Genomic DNA, 23,005 nt, shown 5'->3' with positions numbered 1-23,005 from the left:
TCTCCAGTTTATCTCTTCTCCAAGCTTAATAAATCTGCCCCTTGGTCTTGTAGCTGCAGCAGCTTCGGCCCTGCTGTGGTTGGGAAGGTGGACAGTTGGAGACCTGCTTTGGCTGTTGCAGCAGCTTCTGCCCCGCTGTGGTTGGGAAGGGAAGGTGGAACAAGAATTGCATAAGCATAAACTTTCTAATTATAAGTATTACAGTTGCATTTCTATTTTGCACACACAATTATGCAATGTTTGTACTTTTATATATTAGTTAGACATTCTGGCATATAGTGTATGGGTTATACATGCCTACATGGCATTGCCCTCACCTCCTCCACTTCTCATAATGGGCCTTTGAACATTTTCAGCTCCAGGCCCATAAGGCCCTTAATCTGGTCCTGACTGTATGCTAGCTATGGGCAGCACTGGTCTGCCGGCTCTGGACTGGATATTTACCTGCTATGGGAAGTTCCAGGAAATGATACAATAACAGACAACAACAGGCGTCCCTGTATGGAGAACACCTGAGTGGTTAGATTGGGTGTTATGGCTGAAGGATTTCTCATTCCCTGTAACACATACGTTCAGTCAGGCGGCGCGCATGCTAGGTGGACAGTAACTAGGTCGATACCTAAGAATGGTTGACATACCTTAGGTTGACAATGACAGAAGGTTGGCACAAGCTTAAGGTTGACATATACATGATCAACAATGGTATGTTGGTCATTCTAGGTGTCGACCTAGTCATTGTTGTCCCAGGGACTGGATACTATCTCAGTGTAGGTTTGAGTGTCTGTGGTAGGGGAGGTGATGGATGCAATTTTACATCTGGTCCACTGTATGTGTGTTTTAAAACAAAAGCTTATAGACTATAGAGCCATAACAGGGCTGCCCAGCACCCTGAGAAGGCCACAACCCCCTGACCAATTGGGTCACAGGGGAGGAAGAGTCACAGAGCTGCTTGCCGAGCGCCCACTTCATGCACGGCCTCAGCCCCGCCCCCATGTCCTTCTTTCTGCTGGTGAAAAGAGGTTCCGCCTCTGCTCTGCATTTACCTGGGCTTCATGATGACTGCATGGAGGTCATACTGGCAGCTTATGTGTATTTATCTGCTTGCTGTGGGGACTGCTGTAGTGCTGCAGGGGAGGTGGGTGGCCAGCAGCTAAGGAGGCTCACGGTTGACTAGAGAGCTCTGCAAATGTTCCCAACCCGGCCATGCATGATCCTAGCTGCACTGCACTCCCCCCTCCCGCTTTCCTTCTCACCTCAGGTTTTTTATGCGGCCAGGTGGTCTGTGTCTGCTTCCCCACAACCCAGTGTGCTTGTGGGGGCTGTCAGCAGTTTGGTGCATGTATACTAGGCCTCTATTTGCTTCAGCCATATATTCCTCTGTCCATGCCCATTTCATTCTACTTCCCTACCTATGTGTTCCCCAGCCCTTGTGTGCCTGTACTGCTGCCCACGTGTGCCTCTTCCCCTGCCCACGTGTGCCTCTACCCCACCCATGTGTGTCTATACCCCTTCCCATGTGTGCCTCCACCCCTGCCCATGTGTGCCTCTACCCCTGACCATGTGTGCCTCTACCCCTGCCCACTTGTGCTTCTACCCCACCCATGTGTGCCTGCACCCCTTCCCATGTGTGCCTCTATCCCTTCCCATGTGTGCCTCTACCCCTGCCCATGTGTGTCTATACCCCTTCCCATGTGTGCCTCCACCCCTGCCCATGTGTGCCTCCAGCCCTGCCCATGTGTGCCTCTACACCTGCCCATGAGTGCCTCTACACCTGCCCATGTGTGCCTATACCCCTTCCCATGTGTGCCTATACCCCTGCCCATGTGTGCCTCTACCCCTGACCATGTGTGCTTCTACCCCACCCATGTGTGCCTGCACCCCTTCCCATGTGTGCCTCTACCCCTGTCCATGTGTGCCTCTACCCCTTCCCATGTGTGCCTCTACCCCTTCCCATGTGTGCCTCTACCCCTTCCCATGTGTGCCTCTACCCCTTCCCATGTGTGCCTCTACCCCTTCCCATGTGTGCTTCTACCCCTGCCCATGTGTACAAAAGAGAAAAAGAAAGAAGCAGCGCTGACTTACATTAATTAAAATCAAATAAAACCAAAATGGAAATTGGACTGATTTTACATTAAAATGAATACATTTTATTAAATACAATGAAAACCGTAGGGGGAATTGCTGGTATTTGATGCAAGTTGGCCTCACATATGAAATGGGGGAAAAAAAGGGGGGCTGTCCGTTCCTATTATGCCTCAAATCGGGACCATGTAAAGTGCAAGTGCAAGGAATAAATGTTACCGCCCACCTGTTAGTTGAACACTGTGGTGAGTCTTGTTCCTCCCAGGGAATGTAGGCCTGAGTGCACTAGGCCGAGTCACCGTCCAAGATTAGGGGAGTACACCCAAATGTTGCAGTCGAAGATGGAGGTGTAAGGATCCTTTAATGCAGATGGCAGGGTCCAAAAGCTGTGCCAATATGGGGTCCAAAGGTGTTTCGAGGCTGGTCCGAATCAGTCCATAAAATGTAAGTGGCGCGTTTCACAGTCTCAGCTGCTTTATCAAAGCCGCTGAGACGGGCATACCACCCAAGGGGTTAATTATGATTGTGCACTTTTACTTGACATTAACATTGGCTCTGATATTATAAAGGCTGTTGGTACTGACACCAGCAGTCCACACATGACCACTTCCTCCACAGACAAAACATGCAGATAGTTTACATGCTGCATCCATTTACTGGAACTGGCAGTGATGGTCAGTAGGATATTGTATAACAGAAGCACTTGCTAAGAAGCTCATCACCTTCCATTCCTCCACGCAGTGGTTCCCCAACTGTCTCCAATCACAACACCAGAGTCTTAGATTTTTATCCATGCTCAAAAATTTCTTATCGAGTTAATCAGTGCAAATGATTCATTTAAGTAAGTTCTGCTTACCTGTCACCTAAGAATATTGAGAGGAATATAAAGTCGTCTTTGAGTTTATTTTGTTATAAAGATAAAAATTCATAAAATTGCAATATATTGAGAGTTTTCTAATGTTACACTCCATGTAGAACTGTCTGGGTAGCATCCAGTCCATCCAACCATTGCTTCAATAATATAAAAAACTAGCGACCCGCCCCGGCTTCGCACAGGAAGAACTAATTATCTATAGCCAGATGACTTCGGATTTTTGTAGTTGGTTGTTAGATTTGGGAATACCTTGTCGACAACGGCTTGAATATTCAGTTGCATTTGACAGAAGTTTGGCAGGAACAAAATTCCATTCGTGGCGCGATCAATTAATTGCCAACCCCCCCCCCCCCCCAAAAAAAAAATTCTGTGGATCCCTGTGCGAACGCGCAGGGGAGCGAACTAACCAGAATGTCCTCAGTCTTGAAAAGTGATAAAAAGGAGAGTGATAAACCACCAGCCAATCAGCTCTTATCTGTCAGTTTTAAAACTCCGCCTGTAACATGGCAGTTAGGAGTTGATTGGCCGGTGCAAGGATGGGTGCGGTGCATTCACCCAACAGTTTGCAGAAATGCCCAAAGCACCAACATCAGACCCCTTGCGAACGAATTGGTCCGTGCGAACGGACCGGAATAAGGTCCTTAATATATAAATGCTACATGGATGTTTTTTGATGCGACAACCGCTTTTAGAAGGTTAGAAGGTTCATTGTCATCATGGTCACACAACCATAGTGGGTTGATCTTTCACTGACTGTCTTCGTGTAGTCAAGGAATTTAGCAGCTGTTGCTGAGATCATTTTAGCAAGACTATTTAAAGCAGCAATTTCGGTATGAGCGATTCACATTTTCATTTACTTGTTGTTGTTCTAGTTTTCAGTATAGCAACCGGGGAGATCTGTCTCCTTAACCTGTGTCATACCATAGCAAATGAGTGAGGTTGCTGTATGATGTCATACAGTTTATATTCACAGTATCAATGACTGTACATTGGGTCTGATTCAGATCTGATTGCGCGGCTGCACATTTTTGGAGCCCAGCAATCAGGTGTACGTCGCCCCTCTGCAGTGAAATCCCGCCCTGTGCAGACCAGTGAATTGCTGAGCACGGCTTGGGATAGTATCACAGGCCTGCGAATAGCTGCATTCCCATTCACAAGCCGCTCACCATCGATATTTCCAGCATGTGCAGAGTGTACATAGCCTTACACGGCGCCTGCCATAGAATCAGTTGGATTTAGGTCCAGAACTGATGTCAGATACCCTCCCTTTGAACCGTGCCGCACCTGCGGCTTCCCTGATACTCCCAGAAAACGGACGGTGAACAGCCCCAAACGCCGGCTTCATGACAATCAACGTGCGACTGGTCAGGACCTGGGTAGAAGTCCTGTGTAAAGGGACACGCGTTAACCCCTTTTACACCGTTAAAAGGGGTATTATTACAGTATATAGCGCGGCCTATTCCATTGTGCTTTACTTGGAAACAGTGATAAAAACAAACTGGACAGTAACAGACTGATATAGAGGTAAGAGCAGGAGCGCTAAAAGGTTGGCCGGGCCCCGGCAAAAAAAATGGAGGGGGTGTGGCCACTAGGTGGGGCTTAGGGGAGGGGGCGTGGTCATGCACCAGTGAAAAAAAAAAACTAGAGGGAGAGAGCTGCCGCTGCTCTCCCCTCTCTCTCTCCAGCTCAGCACACAACACTGAGCAGTGTGTGCTGAGCAGGGGAGAGAGGCTGTGCTGTGTCATCTCTCTCCCCACTGCAACAAGGGAGCAGGACCTGGGCCCCTCCAGCAGTCCCGGGCCCGGGTAAAAAGTACCTGCCCCCCTCGATGCCACTGGTATAAAAATATATAATAACTGGTCCAAATGCAGGGAGAAGAGAACACAGCAGAATAGAAAGGGCTTTAGTCCCACTGCAGACCGTGGTTTCCCCCCAGTGATCCACCGCATGCGTCCATCATTATCGCTTACAGAAAATATGACTCAATCATTGTGTAATTCAGCCATTTGCTTGTGACATCACTCTTTGTCTGTTCAGCTGTTCTCCCGCTCGCCTACTGGTATCAGGTGTTATCAAGTGATACCAGAGCTCTATGATCAGCCAACGTAGCGTTATCAGACTGTGCTCCCTTGTCTCTAATGCATTCTTAGAATTGACTGGTTTAAACAGTCACTTGTAACTCCCCCAAGCACATCCTTATATACCTCTTACAGGATTACTTACAGTATCACCTACACCAGAGTATATGCTTTTCATTTTCTTTCAAAATGTGCATATCCAATACATGTATAACCACATACAGGGCCGCCGACAGGGGGGTCCTGTGGGTACAGCTGTCCTGGGCCTGGCTTCTGGAGGGCCCCCGCAGCTGCCCACAGTGGCACGGTGCCACCCCCCAACTCCGCGGCCGCACACCGCCACACTTCCCCCACCTGGCGGCCCCCCAGCCAGGCATGCACAATACACAGTGTAACCTGCAAAGCACCGAGCCTAGGACACAGAGGGGCTTGGCACTCTTCAGGTTGCACTGTGCAGTGTGCGCTCCCGAGGTGATGCGCCGCCGAGGAGATGCGAGGCCGCAGCTTGGTAAGTAATGGTACTGGGGGGGCCCGGACTGAAGGTCAGTCCCGGGCCCCGCGATTCCTAGTGGTGGCCCTGACCACATACAGTTATGCATGTGGAATTTTGGTGTACATGTTCTGCATGTTCCATGGGGATACGGTCATTAGGTCGACACCACTAGGTCCACATGCAGAAAGGTCGACATAGGTCAAGGTTGACAGGCCATTAGGTCGACACAAGCATTAGGTCAGCATGGGCAAGGTCAACAGTCAAAAGGTCGACAAGGGGTTTTTCAGTGTTTTTTTGCGCTGACATGTGCCGACAGGCGGTATTTCATGCCCTACCATCCAATAGGGCGTGGTGGGAGAATAAAATAGTGTGCCGAATTTCAGTGTCCATGTCGACTGTGTCGACATTCGGGTAAAATAACAGTGGAAAACCCCATGTTGACCTTTTGACTGTCGACCTTGCCCATGTCGACCTTTCTGCATGACGACCTAGAGGTGTTGACCAAGTGCTTGTCGACCCAACGATCCATACACGTTCCCAATATAAGGAGCAATAAGTAGTGGCAATCCATTTTTAGTCTATGAATTTGGTAAATTTGAATATTTTTAAATGAGATCTCTAAAACGATGACCACTCATGTAACTGACAAGAACTGATACTGTCACTGATAGAGTGTACATGTATTCCAGTTCCGAAGTAGGGTTCTATTTCCTGATCTAGCTTATGGTGTGTACACACGGTGTCTAAGGCTGTGAGATGCGAGTTCAGATACCCTAGTCACTAAAGCTCCCGTCTTTGAGCGAATACAGTTAACTGTTTTAGAGGGATTTTCTGTTCGAGATATATAAGCCAGATATCTTCCTGATCTATCATTATTATGATAGAACAGGTGTGTCTGTTTTAATATCCGAAGTTCCGCCATTACTTGAATTTGTTCGACCCATTCTCGTTGGGCGCTCAGCCAATCTAATTTCGTTGAAGGGAGACTGTCAAGCAGATATTTATTTTCTAATTCTACCATCCTTGTTTCTAAAAGCCTATCTTTCTCCTTGTATTTCGCTTTAATGTTCTGTTTCGGTATCCTAAACGCCTGCAATAATGTTCTGTTGCAGTATCCAAGGGCTATTGGTACTGAGGGAGCATGTGCTACCAGTGACCAGTGGTGCAAGTAGAATTTTTTTCTTGGTGGTACTGATAGCCTCCACCAATAACATTGGGCATGGTCATATGTCATCAGGGGGCGTGGTCACACAAAGCTAGAGGAGTGACTAAATGACAATAGAGGTGTGGACACAGGAGACAGGGAATGAGAAACAGGGAATGACTGGGGATGGGTTGGCTCTTGCTTGGGGGAGAGCCAGGCAGCTTGTGCTTACAATAGTGGAGCCTGCTCTTCATGCTGTCGGCGCTGCAGATGCCTGTCAGTGTGACAGGCTAAATCAGCAGTAGCCGGTAGCTGCATACAGCACCAATCATAACGCTGGGTGGGCGGGCTGCGGATGCATTATATTTAGACTTAAAATGAAAATAGAAATGACAGTGGATCAGGGGTAAGTGGTACTGCGTACCTGCAACATATTTCTTACAGGTACTCTGTACCACTCCGTACCCCCTTACTTGCAACACTGCCAGTGACCTAACATTGAGGTGATCATCTGTTGGAGACTTTGCGAAGATTCGGAGCGCCGGAGGATTTTGTAGATTTAATCTCTAGAAATCAGGATCCTCTCACGCAAGTAATTTCTGAAGTAATTTCTGAAGTAATTTCAGAAATATAATTATTTGGTTCCTTTGCGTAATATAAAATCAATGTTGCAAAATCAGAACTTTTACTATTGACAGGAGATGCCTCTACCTTTTCGAATCACCCTATTTTTGCACGTTTTCCAACGGCTCGCTCGAGTATAAAATATTTAGGCATACGTATCCCCTCTTCTCTATCAAATTTGTACTCATTAAACTTTGGTCCCATCATTTTGAAAATAGAGAAGTTACTTGGTGACTGGGAGTCTCTTCCTCTCTCTCTCCTGGGTAGAGCTGAAGTGATTAGGGAGTTGCCTTTCCTAAACTTTCATATTTATTATTAACTCTACCTATACCTCTTTTGGGAAGAGACGCCCTTCGCATAACCAAATGCTTTAAACAATTCCTATGGGCAAGTAAGAGATCCAGAATTCCTTTCTCAAAACTTCAGCTTCTCAGGGATGAGGGGGGTTTGGGGATTCCTGACCCTATTCAATTTAGTAGAGCAGCAATGTTTAGATATATTACAGACTGGCTATGGGGTAGATCAGTGTTTACTAACTTCATTCTGGAGCTCGCCACATTACATCCCTATTCACCTGCTGCGCTCCTACATACACCTAGACATAGACTTCCCTTAGAGGTTAAAAGGAATATTTCATTCTGGCATACATATTTAACCTGGCGTTATTCACATGGAAAAATAAAGTCGTCTATACACAATACATTATGGGGTAACCCGTGCTTTCCTCCAGGCCTTGAAAACACACATTTTCTTAAATGGAGAGACCAGGGTATTGCAGCCATTAGAGATGTTTTTGATCCTGGCGGAAAAAATATATTGTCATTTTCAGAACTACAGTTGAAATATTTCATCCCTAATAGAGAATTTTTTATGTATTTACAAGTCAGACACTTCATACAATCACAGACCTCACCAATGTTGGATGTGTCTGTTGTAGATCCACTTCAGATTCTAATGGCACTCACTAAAAATTGCCCGTTTCATCTCAAATATTTTCGTACTACATTTAGGGGGGTATTGGATGTCAGGGGTACGGCTGTCGAGCAAGCTCGACAGCCGTGCCCCTGTTCCGTTCTCGCTTTGCTCAACGTGAGCTTGGCGGTCGGGATTCAATGTCCCGGCCGCCGAGCGGCGAGAAAGGGGCGTGGCCGCGAGTTGAGGATGGAAACAGACGAGCTCCGGCAGGGAGCTCGCCTATTTCCGGCTTTTCTCGGCAGAACGAGCCCGACAGCTTGTGATGTCGGGCTCGTTCTGCGGAGAACCCCTGTTCAATGCTGTCGGGGAAGACAGCATTGAATAGGGCCCCGCAGCCATCTCCCCCATCGGGAGATGGCTGCGGGAGGTCGACTAACATTGAATACCCCCCTTAGAGTTTCTGAAATTGACAAACAGTGTGGAAAAGGGACATACCTTCTTTAGATTCAAGTGATAGTTTTCTTAGTAATATTTCAAACATAAATAAGTATCTTCATTCTGCCACTCTACAAGAAATACATCTTAAATTTCTTCATAGGGCATACATTGCGCCGAATCAGAGAGCACATATGGTTCCAGAAGATTCTGGCTGTTGTCTTAAATGTAATATAAGCAAGTCGGATTTGTTTCATAATTTCTGGACATGCAACAAGGTCTCAAGATTTTGGCATAAAGTGGTAGAATATATAAATCAAACATTTGGGATTAAAGTCAGAAAAGAACCCAACGCTTGTTTATTTCTTGACTTTGAGGATTGGCTCCTTGGCCTGGAAAAAAAAAGAATCACTTTGGTGATTTCTATTATTTTAGTAATAGCCAAAAAGCAAATCCTCATACACTGGATTAAAAAAAGAGCACCTTTATTATCTGCAGTTAAAAATATGCTACTAAGGATCTTGTATTTTGAACGAAGAGCCACCTTACCAGATGTGGAAGAGGGGGTACAAAATTTTGCCAAGAAATGGGAAAGATTCATTGATAGTTTGAATAGCGATACACAGACATTCATCTATAAACTGTTTGAAATGACTTCATGGGTTTTTTTTAGACAAATAACAATTGCCTCTTAAGGAGACTAGACTCCTCTGTCCATTATTTTTTTTTATTTTATTTTTTATTTATATCGGCTTATATAAAAATAATTTAAATAAGTATAGACCCTAAAGATCTAAAATCTTGTCTAGTGTTCATTCTAGCACCCGCTATCTTTGAAAACCCATGCAGTTCCTCTTCCCTGCCTGGGGTGTCACTGTTTGCTGTAGTGCTTCTAGCACAGTGTGGTCTGTATATCAGCAATGATATGCAAACCAGACCTGTGCTAGAAACACCACAGCAGACAGCGACACCCCAGTCAGGGAAGAGGAACTACATGGATTTTCAAAGATAGCGAGTGCTAGAATGAACACCATTGTCTTGGCTTGTCATTCCCCCAACCTCATATTTCCTTCCCACTTTTCCCTTTGTGTTTGATGTAACCTAGAAATGATAGTTATTATTTTTCTCTGTTTCTGAAATTAAACTTAAATATATTTGTTATATAGGAATATTACTTAAATATATTTGTATTTCCATTGTCAACTAATTGTACTCTTTCCTAATTTGTAATTAATGTGAAAAAAACAATGAATATGTTTCTCAAAAAACATTGAGGTGAATTGAACCCCACATGAATGATGCCAAACCCATATTGTCCCAAACATGCAGTCCACATTCCTACCTACCCGTGGGGCCACACTCTGCATGGTCTCATGCTGACAGCAGTGAGGGAAACCCACTATTTCTGTATCTCAAGGTTATTTGTCTTGTCCTCTGACTGCCTCCCATGCTTCTGATTGGTGGTCTCATGATCAACCCTGGGGAATGCAGAAGTTCTATTAGTCAAATACCTCAGCTACAGCAACAGCACATACATTGTGACCAATACAGTTTGCTTTTTGTTTACTCACTTTCTATGATTAGTAAACACTGGCTGGAATTTGGTCCGTGGGTAAACATACGAAGGGTAAAATGAGATGTATTATTTTCAGGAAGCATTGTGAAGCCTTTTGGCAAGGCTCTGACTGGGAATTAATTTGCTAGGAGGCCGATTCCAAGTTTTGGGCATGGAAAAAAAAAACTTTGCTTGGAGCATCCATGTTGTATTGCAAGGGGTGGGAGCAGGGCCACCATTGGGGGGGGGGGACCCCAGTAACAAGCTCAGACAAAAAGGAGGTTCGGGACTGGAGTCCAAGTATAATGTCATAAACAAGTTTCACATTTCCTTTGAAGCAATGTCGAGGGTGAGTAATCTAGCCAGTGCTGCAGATACCTGAGGTCTCACCAGGCAGGCACGGTTCGAGAAGGGGAAAAGGTCCATGCCTATTTTGTCTGTCCCAGGCCCCACAATTTCTGATAGCAGCCCTTTGTGCAAATACATTTATTTTTGCATGTAGGGTAAATAAAGGCTATGTTTGAATGTAGCCCACAAATGCTGGACACCTTTATTTTACATATTACACTGACACAAAAGTGCCCCTTGCACCATATTATGCCCCACAAAGTAATGCCCCTTACACCCTATTATGCCCCACACAGTAATGCCCCTTAGTATTCTGCCCATCACAGTAATGCCCCATAGTAATATGCCCCTTAGAATTATGCCCCTCACAGTATAGCCTTTTAGAATGATGCCATACTACTTGCTCATTGTCAGGGGTTTCATACTGCTGCCACTGGCTGTCTAGCTGCAGTTTCTGACTGACTCCTCCAAGCCCCCAAACTTGTCAGCAGTTCAGGGCTGTCACTCCCTGCACTTCCAGGTACTGCTTTTAGCACCTGCCTCCATTAGACTGTAGAAAATGTCCCTCCCAAAATGGCCACCTCCTCCTCATCATCCTGCAGCAGTGTCTCCTCTAAGCAGCTATTTTGGGAGGGGCATTTTTACTTGTACTTTATGCAGCAGACAGTGGTTGCTCTCAGTGTGATTGCCCGGCCTGGGCTGTTACAGTGGCATATTTCCGATACATCCTCTGAGTGAAAGAAGTGAACGCATCTGTAGCATCAGTATAGCGTCCAACTGTGAATCAGGCAAAGTAAAATGTCTCTGTATGTACTATGAAGTATGCAAATAATCAGTTCACCTGTAGGAAAGTAACCATTTCTATGTATCTCCTATTTGTGGAAAAGGTTAAATGGTCTAAATACATTATGTGTTATATTACTTTTAGGAATGCACAGCTTATGGTGACGTGTAACCAACCAACAGAACGATAAAATGGAGACCACGGATTTTGACAATCTGGAAATTGAACAGCAGTACAGTTGTGTCAACTCTCGCTGGGAAGCCACTGAAGATAACCTGGACAATGATAACTGCTCTGCTCGCATGTTTGAAAGATCTAGAATTAAAGCCCTCGCAGGTACTGTAACAATGACTGGAACAATGACATCAGAAAGACACCTAGGGGTAGATTTACCGAACTTCTATACAGGAAAACTAAAGCATACTAAAGCCCCTAGCAACCAATTAGATTCTAGTTAAATATTTACAGAATATATTAAATAAATGATCAACAGAATCTGATTGGTCTTTTTCTTTTTAGAAGTTTTAGAAAATATAAATAATGAATTGATTATGACATCAGTTATGTATGCATGGTTACATTTAATTAGACACAAATAAAGTTGCTACCCAGCAGGTACAGTCATAGGCAAAACTAGAAATTTGGTCACTGGTGGTCACAGTTCCAAATGTCAGATTTCTTAAAAATACATTTTTAAAAAGGGCGTGGCCTCACTCTATGGGGCAGGGCATTGCTGCAAGGGGTGTGGTCTTGCATAAGATTACATTATACACCATACATTGAAGATCAGTGTATTATTTTGTCCCAAATTCTTTCAAATTTAAAATTTGTTGGATGGGGGGGGGGGGTGTCTTTAAAGTAACTTTATTTCACAGGGAAGCCTAGCAACAATGGCCTACTACTACAACCCACCAGTATAAACAGCCTGGCTATCCCAAGCCTATCTGTAAGCTTGCCATGCCCATTACCTCTACCAGAGACCATCACTGTGCCGGCCTCCTCAGAGACACCTTCACTGGCCATCTCTGCTTTCATATATATATATATATATATATATATATATATACATACCTCCCAACTTTTGCAGCTCAGCAGTCGGGACGCTGCTGCTGCGCGCTGGAGGCGCGTTGAAATTTTCAGGGGGACGTGGCCTAATTTGGGGGCGTGGCCTATACTCGCGGCTCCCCGCGAGGCCACGCCCCCATTTTGCCGCTATGGGGGCATGACCCAGAGGCTCTGTGAGCCTCTAGCCATGCCCCCAGCCCCCTGGCTGCGGGAATAGACGCTGTGCACATGCGCACAGCGTTTATTCCCCGCTGTTTAGCAGCTGACAGGGGGGACTCCCAACAGCCCCCCCACACCGCGGGACACTGCCGCCCGCGGGTGGGACAGCGGGACAGGCCCTGACAATCGGGACTGTCCCGATAAAATCCTAAGATGTTTGAAGGGTAGAGCAGACTTGTAGTTCCACAACAGCCATTGAGCTTCAGGTTGTCCAAGCCTGCAGCTTTCCCAAGATTCACCGGACACAGATTAAGGAATATTCTCCATGCTCTAACTACCACTGGGGACAGGACACAGATCCGCTGCTTATCTTCTATTTCAGATGAACGTGAAATCGTACAGAAGAAGACATTTACCAAATGGGTGAACTCACATCTGGCTATTGTGAGCTGCCGGATATCCGATCTCTACTTGGACCTAAGAGATGGGAAAATGTTGATAAAACTACTGGAGGTGCTGTCAGGGGAGCAGCTGGTAAGCTTGTAATACATTGTATTCACTTTATCAGATGTTTGCTTCAGTCGCAACAAGAGAGCAGCAGTTATCCTGAGATGTCGCACTGTCCTTCAGGGACGGATTATGGGCCACAGGGCATGGGGTTGACAGTGATCAAGGGCTTATTGTGAGAAGTGGAGGAGGTGTGGCCAATGCTGGGTAGGCCATGGTCCATGTGGGTGTGCACACACCTACACTATTAGCCCCCATGTTTCTCTAATAAGTAATAGTAGAAAATTGCTAATTTTGTGAGGAAAATAGGAATACAATGTAATACTTATGATATATGGCTTCTTTGTTTCCTGGGGCGGCTGGTTATCATCATGTGGTCATGATGATGGGCCTATTTTAATGTGTAGGTCTGGAGCTGTAGTCCCATCTACCCCACTGTTCCCAACTGGCCCAACTGTCCACGACTCTCGTTGATGAGTTTGGCTTTGCGCCAACGTTTGTTCTTAATGATGGAGAAATAGGGTAAGCATATAGCCCACTGGTGCACCTCTGATCTCTGCACCAGGTGCCAGTGATACCCCTTTCACGCTGAAAATGCCGGTTCACACACAGGATTTGGACATGGGTCTGTCCCGGAAGCGACCCGGCATCGCAGTGTTTAGCTACTCACAGCGACCAGACTTATTGGTGAACTGACTTTTAACTGCGCCAGACAGTGACATCAGCCGCCCACCCTGTGCAGGCTTTGGTACACCTGCGTTCACATGGGGACACACAGCATTTTTCTGGGTGTCCCCATGCACCAGCCCCCTGTCCACCTCCTTTGCGCCCCCCACTGTGCTAATGCCTCAGTGACTTTCACAGTTCACAAGACGTTCGTGTATATTCGCATATATGCATGCGCAGAGCTGCACCATCGGTCCCCGGACCGAATTCAGCTCTTTACAATCCAACCTGAATTAGGCCCTATATGCTGTAGACGTTGTATTGTACCTTATTTTTCCAAAAGAACACTTTTGCCAGAACTTACCCATTATAATCATTCATATCACAACTGACTGTTGGTAGAAATAATGGGGCAGATGTACTAAGCTTTAACAAGAGATAAATGCAAGGGTGATAAGGAGAGATAAACGTCCAGCCAATCACCTGCTAACTGCCATGTTACAGGCTGTGTTTGAAAAAAGTCAGTAAGGAGCTGATTGGCTGGACGTTTATCTCTCTTTATCACCCTTGCATTTATCTCTTGTTAAGGCTTAATACATCTGCCCCTATATCACTTGTAGATTATAATAACAGTGCAATGATTTCTTAGTTTTAACCACCATTGATAATCCCCTGACAGGGATCTCTGTTAATAATGTATATTTTATTATCAGTGGAATGCACGGTATGGTATGGAATGAGCTGCGGATATATTTTATCACACGTTTCTTCTCCAGCCACGAAGAACTAAGGGGAGAATGAGAATACACTGCTTAGAGAACGTAGATAAGGCTCTTCATTTTCTCCGAGAACAAAGAGTACATCTTGAAAATATTGGTCCCCATGACATAGTTAATGGTAATCACAGATTAATACTGGGCCTCATCTGGACCATTATATTACGATTCCAGGTATGTGTTAATTTGATGAACTTCTCTGATTTACTAATAGTAAAATTACTGCTGATACTTTTTATTTTTTTTTGTTTTAATTTTATTTCAATCTATTATAATTGACAATATTAAGGAACCAACATTGTTACCTCCATCAATAATTACCATTGATGCCAATGGCATGTAACTATCCTGTGCATTGACATTGATGGTTTTATCATCGTTTTTAATGCCATGGGGCAGTTTCTGCCAGTGATGAGAGCAGGGGGCGGTGCTAAGCTGCTAGTGACAGCCCAGTCTTTGCAAGAGGAGGGACATCCCAGTCACGGCTCCTACATATACACTTTTCACATTGCTATGGGTCCGGCGCTTTCACATTAAATCCGGGTTGCCCATTATACAAAGGGCAACCCAGGTTTAACCGCCACTGTAGTGAAGCCAGATGCAATCACTGTGACTGGCAGTGAAGTCCGACCTGGCAGTCACCCAAGGCAGTCCCATTGGAAGGTGTTCCCTCCCTCCTACGCCGGTACTGCGCACGCGCCAGTCCCGGTGCCTGTCATCTGTATTATACAGACGCCGGGACCGTGATTTCCCTTCAAGGGGCTGTTGCCGAAGCAGCACATAGAAGCTGGCCGCATGCGCAGTACAGAGGTCGGTACTGCGCATGCAGAAGTAACGACGCCTGTCATCATAGTACAGGCATCGGGAACACTGTGCCTGCGGCGGGGACCAGGAGGAGTGGCAGTGGGTGTTGCCAGTATCGCGGCCAGCAGCAGCCCCCCTCCTGCCATAAGGTACGAACCGCCACTGGCTATCTTTCTATTTAGAACACTGGCAGTGACAGATCGCTCAGCACACATTGCTGTTGCAGCGCTGTGTGTTGAGCGATCTGTGCTGAGTGATCTGAGTGATACTAGATTGCTCAGCAATGAGGCTCAACCCGCCCCATGTGTACGGGGCACAAGACTTATAATTTTGTTTTTTCCTTCAATATAGCTACAAGACATTATTGTGGAGACAACAGATAGGGAAACCCACTCTGCTAAGGATGCTTTGTTACTATGGTGTCAGATGAAGACGGTTGGGTGAGTATGAACATCATTTGCATGTTGCATCATCACAAGGAAGTATGATGTCATAATAAATTATAATAAAATAAATGTGCTTAGAATTTGTGAAAACTAATTACAGGTCACTTACCTACCAGCTAAACTACTATAATAAATTAATTGACAATTAGTAAAAAAACAAAAAAAGGGCCAGATTCTCTAAGCTTCAAAAGTGATAAAATAGAGAGTGATAAACAGCCAGCCAATCAGCTCCTGCCTGACATTTTTCAAACACAGCCTGTGACATGGCAGGTAGGAGCTGATTGGCTGGCTGTTTATCACACTGGATTTTATCACTTTTGAAGCTTAGAGAATCTGGCCCTGTATATTCATGAGTAAAAAAAAGCAGTGGCCAGTAAAAAACAGATATTTGCTTAGAATGCAATGATACACACAATTTCACATTAAGGATGTTGAGATAGTCAGTACTAAGAAAAAAAGCTTATGTTCCTCAAATTAACTCAAAAGGTTCCCACACACTAGAACGATTTATTGCGGATCGGCCGATTTCCAACCAATCGGCCGAAAAACCAGCCGGTTTACCGCAAATTAGCCAATATTGATCGAATGCTTGCTTCCGAGGATCTTTTGTTAAATCTTCTGATCTTACATGCTACACGAAAGATCAGAAAATGTAGCAAAAGATCCATAGTAACGCAAATCGGATCTTAGATAAATCTGTGGTAAAGATGTGGGCTTGTCAAGGCTAATTTATGCGCACATCTTAAGATCGCTGATCTTTCTAGTGTGTGGGCACCTAAAGAGTAATATAATATTTATAGCAGCTTTCATGCTCTGGACTAGTATTGAGACACCTTTTTGAAAATCATTTATTTACTTCTGATTTTATTTCACTGACTTCCTGTTTTCAGGAATTGTCATAAAAAGTCAAAATTAAATACACACACACACACACACAAAAAAAATCCGGTACCTTCCCCCGAGTACCATCAAAAATATGACTGGTATTAGGATTTTTACTTACTGACCCCGCCCCTTTGTGACATAAATGTTTTTTTCTACTTTCAGCTGTAGACACCCTTTGAAATGATATCATAGCCTTGGAAGGGTATTGGTATGGGCTGGTGAGGCTTAAGCAGTACAAATCCAGAAAAATGGTTATAACTTACAGACATCTTGTTCTGTTTGCTTGCCCCCAGAGTATAGAAGATCTAGATGAAATTTAGGATTATTACACATCACTTCATGTCACCTAGTTGTGCTATTATTCCGTGAGTGAATATTTTCTGTTTAATAAACAATATTTTTTCCATTTGTAGGTATCCCAATGTCAATATCACCAATTTTACATCCAGTTGGAAGGACGGGTTAGCTTTCAATGCCCTTATCCACAAACACAGGTATGATATTTAGGCGACCATTAGGAATCACTTATTATGAGACCCCTTCTACCTACAGTAACTCATCATAAGACTCATTGTAAGAATCGCGACATAGACTCATTGTAAGACCCCGCGACATAGACTCATTGTAAGACCCGTGACATAGACTCATTGTAAGACCCGTGACATAGACTCATTCTAAGACCCGTGACATAGACTTATTTTAAGACCCGAGACATAGACTCATTGTAAGACCCGCAACATAGACTCATTGTAAGACCCGCGACATAGACTCATTGTAAGACCCGCGGCATAGACACATTGTAAGACCCGTGACATAGACTCATTGTAAGACCCGCGACATAGACTCATTGTAAGACCCTCGACATAGACTCATTGACATAGACTCATTGTAAGACCCTCGACATAGACTCATTGACATAGACTCATTGTAAGACCCTCGACATAGACTCATTGTAAGACCCGCGACATAGACTTGGATGTAGCCATGTCTGTTGATCGTTAATAAGTATCAGATACCTCTGAGACTGATCTCCTTTGGTCACATGTAGCCTTCACTACCAGTGCTATGGTCTCTCTTTGGTAATCTTTCTAATCTCACGCTGTGGTACTAGAATCACAAAGAATTAAAAAAACACCAAAGGCTGGGACACCAAAATGCCAGCAGGCCCTTAAATGTCCCGTATGCTGGTTCTTCGAGTACCAGTATGCAGGTTGGGGGGGGGGGAGGGGGGGAGGGATATTGCTCCACAGCCAATCACAATACTTAATCTACTTTTTACACAACCCAGCACCACCCGCCCATGGGTGTTGGGAATAGTCCCGGACTTCAGCCCTGGCCCTTGGATGCCCTGGGAGGGAAACCCCTTATTTGGGGGGTCCCCATTCCCCAGGGACCCTGGCCAGGGTTGACTAGTTGGGAGGTTAATGCCACGGCCGCAGGGACCAATATTAACGCATCCCTTGGCTGTGGCATTAGTGGAGCCTGGTGCTGGTTTTAAAAATACGGGGGGCCCCTTCATCTTTTGTTCTCTGTATTTATGAAACCTGGACTGGTCCAAGAGCCTGATGCTGTTTCATTAAATACAGGGAAACCCTACCCAAATTTTTCCCTATATTTTTATAACCAGGACCGGCTCAAAGAGCCTGTGGCTGGTTATGCTTAGGAGGGGGGGACCCAACACCGTTTTTTTTTATTAAATCTTTTTTAATTCTTTACTTTTACACATAGAAGCATTTCATAGATCTGACTGATCGGTGCAATCCTTCAGGGCCGGCAGTGATTGGCTGCCGGTAAATTTGGCAGCCAAATACGAATTACTTCACCACCGGAAAATATGAATCCTGAGAACACGACAGCTTAGTAAATAAGCAGCATTCTCTGGCAAAAAACCAGTCCCGATCCCGTTTGTAACCACCCGAGTTGCTGATTGGCCCAAACAGCTGATCTTAGTAAATTTGGGAGCTAGAGAGGAACAAAATGTAACAGTCTGTGAAAAGCAGAGTGCGAGACTTAGGGGGTTATTCTAGTTCACACACAAACAGGGCAGCCGAGAGGTATGCCAGGGCCCAGTAAACTTTGGGGTGTGTGGCCTAATCGCGGGAGGCGTAGCCACCATGCACAATTAGGTCACGCCCCCAAAACAAAAGTTGTGAGTGAGAAGCTCATGCTGAGCCTGCTACATGCTGTAGGTCTGTGCTGCCTGGGTGTGTGACCCTGCAGGGCCCCTCCAGAGATCCTGGGCCTGGGTAATTAGTACCCACTCCTCCCCCTCTCGGCAGCCCTGCACACAAAGGAAAATTCACTCTCTAATGGACAAAACCATGTGCACTGCAGGTGGAGCTGATGTAACATGTGCAGAGAGAGTTAACAAATGCTGGTCATTGACTGGAAGTGGGATGGGGAGGGGGACTGGGAGGGTGGCCTGATTTTGTGGAGGTTAGGTAACTATGCCCCATGTCAGTGTCTAATACACTGTAAGCAATGTTGTATTCAGCTATGATTTGAAATGAATAAGATGCTACATTTGGAAATCAAAATGAGACAGTGTAACTACCTATATATATTGCTTTTAGGTCATTTGTTTCGGTGTAAATAATACAGCAACTACGCAGATGATACACAATATCAGAAGAGAATATACAGCAGCCTTGTAATGCTTGATGTAGTTCAGAGGTGTCTTTGCCCTTTATCCAGACTGTTAGCCTGCAAGTGCTACAGACCTAGGCATAAATGACTGTAGTGACAGCATGTAATAAAAGTGGTATGCTTCCTCTATGCCAAGCCTCCTGTGTTTTGTTAGTTCCCTAGGTTATCCGAAACTACATATAACATCTCTATACATGGCAGGTTGCATTGGGCACCAGCTAGTCTACTACTGTACCTTGCAGAGCATATTATTACCGTAACCATTGTTTGACTTTCAGGCCTGATTTGATCAACTTTGAAGAACTGAAGAAATCCAACGCGAAATATAACCTTCAACATGCATTTAGTGTGGCCAATAGACAGCTTGGTATAACGCAGCTTCTTGATCCAGAGGGTAAGTTGCAATAAGATTCTTCTATTCGTGTCAGGGGACAAAATGCTTTCGAAATATGTTTAGTTGATAACATTGTACTATGGCCTTTATTCTGGTTCACTTGCAAAGGCAAATTTCTTCTCAAATGGACAAAACCATGTGCACTGCAGGTGGGGCAGATGTAACATGTGCAGAGAGAATTAGATTTTGGTGGGGTTTTTTTTGTTTCTGTGCAGGGAAAATACTGGCTGCTCTATTTTTAATGCAATATATCTCACTTTGAAGTAAATCCCCACCCAAATCTAATTCTCTCTGCACATGTTACATCTGCCCCCCCCCCCTGCAGTGCACATGGTTTTGTCCATTTGAGAAGGAATTTGCCTCCACGAGTGAACCAGAATAAGGGCCTGTGTGTTCTTGCTCAGAGCATGTATGCCTATAGTCTCTCTATACTAAAATATTGAAAGCGTTATTTCGTTATGTTTTATATTGTCATTTATGCTTACCACATTTTAATTACCCTAGTTATTTTGCTGCTGAGCTAATGACAAATGACAGAGTCGCAGCGGACATGGGAGCCCTGTAATAATCACTATGCCATTATGCGGAAGCGGTTTATAATGCAAGTTTTTGCCTTTTAAATCCAAGAATTTAATTGAAATGAATCCGGCTTGCAGAAAAAGAAGAATCTTGGGTGGATGTTTTTGAAGGGCGTGGACCATAGGGTCGACAGTAATTAGTTCGTGTCCCAAAAGGCCGACATGCATAAGGTCATGGGAAAAGGGTGGACATAGGTTAACACAGAGCCAGTCCTAGCTAATTGAATGCCCTAGGCAAGATTTTGGTTGGTGCTACTATCACCATCATTAGTCCCACCCCTGACACATTGCTCCTTATTCAGATTACACTGCACTGTATTGCTTCTTATTCACATTACACTGCACCGTATTGCTTCTTATTCACATTACACCACACTGTATTGCTCCTTATTCACACCATAGTGTCTTTTATACACATTATGCCTCACAGTATTGCAATTTATACACACACACTCAGTTATACCCCCTACACATATGACACACATTATTACAACCCAAAACCCCTTGCACCCTCTGCTCAGCACTCACCCGACCTGCACTCTGCAGATGGTCAAGCCTGGAGTCAGTCATTGCAAACTCATTCTGCTGGACTCCACAAAGGCCTATGGGAAAATGAGCTGCTGCAGCTGTGCATGCAGGGAAGGTAGACATTTTGTTACTGCTCACTGCTGACTCTACTCCCCACACTGGTGTTCCAGCTGTTGCTGCCCAGTTGTATGAGCTGCATGCTTTGCCTATCCCTAGGGCCGGCTCTGGGTCAACACAGAAGTTCTTCACATGTTTTTGTATCAATGTGGAGATTTGAGCGCAAGAACCCCCAATAAGTGTTCCCCATGCCCTCTAATGGCTAACTTCGCTCTTCTTGCCTTGGGCCAGGTGCCGCGCTCCACTACCTCTGTGCCGGCACACTTTGTGGGAAATTTACAGAGAGATGGGAGCTCTGGTTCACATGGGATGTTGCTATGGGCAACCAATCATAATCTACTTCTTGTTTATTTAGCAACTCCTAGAAGATAATAGATAGCATCTGATTGGACTTCCCATGTGAAATAGGACTCCCATCTTAGTAAATTCCCCCCTTTATGTCGACCAATAGTAAACCGAATTTGGGATCCTGTTTTTGAAGGAGTCTCTGACCTCAAAACTTAAAGTGTCGCTATAATAAGTGTAAAACAAACCAACCTTTACAGTTAATATTAGAGATGCTTTAAATTTTGAGGTCAAACTGGCCGGCAAGTGGGGCTCGTAACAGCTGATGCTTGTTAAATATACCCCTTAGTGATCAATACTGATACGTAGGCTCTTTTCACTGACATATTTCCAGGAACAAATCTTGAAACCTGGGACAACTAATTTACTCTAATTCTTAGTAATGTGTTTAATATAGAGTACAGTGATTCATTCTTATGTCATGGTGAGTATGTTAATGTTTTTTTATCTGTACAGTTTTCAGATACTGTACTATCACTGGTAATGATTTAGTTTTTTGTAGCTCTTTTGTAGGGCTCAGTATTCTTTGTAAGTAGGTTTTTATTCCTATACAGTTGCAATATTGTATATATGTTGTCACTACATCATGTAAAGCTCAGCTATATGGGCCTTATTCTAGTTCACTCTTTCTGACAAAATCCTTCTTAGATGGACAAAACCATGTGCACTGCAGGGGGGGCAGATGTAAAATGTGCAGAGAGAATTAGATTTGGGTGAGTTATTTTGTTTCTGTGCAGGGTAAATACTGGCTGCTTTATTTTTGCACTCCAATATAGATCTCACTTTGAAGTAAAACCCCACCCAAATCTAATTTCTCTGCACAAGTAACATCTGCCCCACCTGCAGTGCACATGGTTTTGTCCATCTAAGAAGGATTTTGTCAGAAAGAGTGAACTAGAATAAGGCCCTATGAGTGGCGAACAAGGATTTCTGTGCAGATCAACTTATGGCCAAAAATTCTACTCCACATTTCTATAAAATGCATTGAATTCATGCAGGGCCGTAGAGAGACTGTACGGGCCCAGATACTTAACAGGGGGCGTGGCCTAACCATAAGAGGTGTGGCCACCCATAGAATGAAATATCAAAATAATAGTACGTTAAGCCACACTGCAGCCCAGCACAAAGAAGCGCTGATGCAGCTGTTGCTGCCAACTATCAGGGCCCCGGGTAATTAGTACCCCCTTCCCCCTCTCTTGGCATCACCGAATACATGTGTAGAAGGTTCAATCCGGGATTTCGACTGTCCGAACGTCCTGACAGTTGGGATCCCTAGCTGTTTTCATCCCATCTGGCTGTAACGGAACAACCGGAATTTATTGTTCCATATGTTGATTGTCGGAAACTCCGCGGATCAGCAGAAATGGCTGCGGATTGTCGAAAAATGCCCATGAATTTGACAATCCGACAAAACAGATCCTTCTTGTTTTTAAGTTGGATCTGTTTTGATGGAAACTTCTTTTAATACTGTTGGTTCCACCGGCGGAAACAACGTCCGGGATCAAATACCACCTATACCTGTAGCAGGCTATGTGCATGTAAGGTGGCCAGCATTTTATTTGCCCAAATAACCAGTTACAAAAGAGATCTTTTTAATCCTTTCCCTTTTTAACATCTCAAGTACTTGTTGCTTCCAGAGAGCTTTATAAATACAGCAAATATAGCTTTAGTGTAGGCGGAGACGCTGCAGCTGAAATGAGCCCATTGTACAATGATTCCGTTATGTTATGGAATGGAAATACCCTGTTACTACGGAC

General features: G+C 44.7%; 1 protein-coding gene across 3 annotated transcripts in view; it reads left to right on the top strand.

The window, feature by feature from the left end:
* LOC146049969 (spectrin beta chain, erythrocytic-like) overlaps positions 1 to 23,005 on the top strand; it is a 97,148-nt gene that overhangs the window by 9,722 nt on the left and 64,421 nt on the right. Inside the window, exons 1-7 of one of the 3 annotated variants that reach the window (XM_083166686.1) lie at positions 7,166 to 7,263; positions 11,477 to 11,668; positions 12,939 to 13,090; positions 14,506 to 14,679; positions 15,661 to 15,749; positions 17,054 to 17,134; positions 19,565 to 19,680. In XM_083166686.1, the coding sequence (XP_083022812.1) occupies positions 11,524 to 11,668; positions 12,939 to 13,090; positions 14,506 to 14,679; positions 15,661 to 15,749; positions 17,054 to 17,134; positions 19,565 to 19,680 (757 nt within the window). In that variant the 5' untranslated portion in view covers positions 7,166 to 7,263; positions 11,477 to 11,523. Of the gene's footprint in view, positions 1 to 7,165; positions 7,276 to 11,476; positions 11,669 to 12,938; positions 13,091 to 14,505; positions 14,680 to 15,660; positions 15,750 to 17,053; positions 17,135 to 19,564; positions 19,681 to 23,005 lie in introns of those variants that run through there. The other 2 variants (XM_083166687.1, XM_083166685.1) reach the window with 2 other exon arrangements.

Source organism: Crinia signifera, chromosome 12 (genome assembly GCF_055691185.1).
Source record: "Crinia signifera chromosome 12, ASM5569118v1, whole genome shotgun sequence".
NCBI classification, from domain to species: Eukaryota; Metazoa; Chordata; class Amphibia; order Anura; family Myobatrachidae; genus Crinia; species Crinia signifera.
Note: the sequence above shows the minus strand (reverse complement) of the source record. Positions and strands in the feature narration are given on the sequence as shown.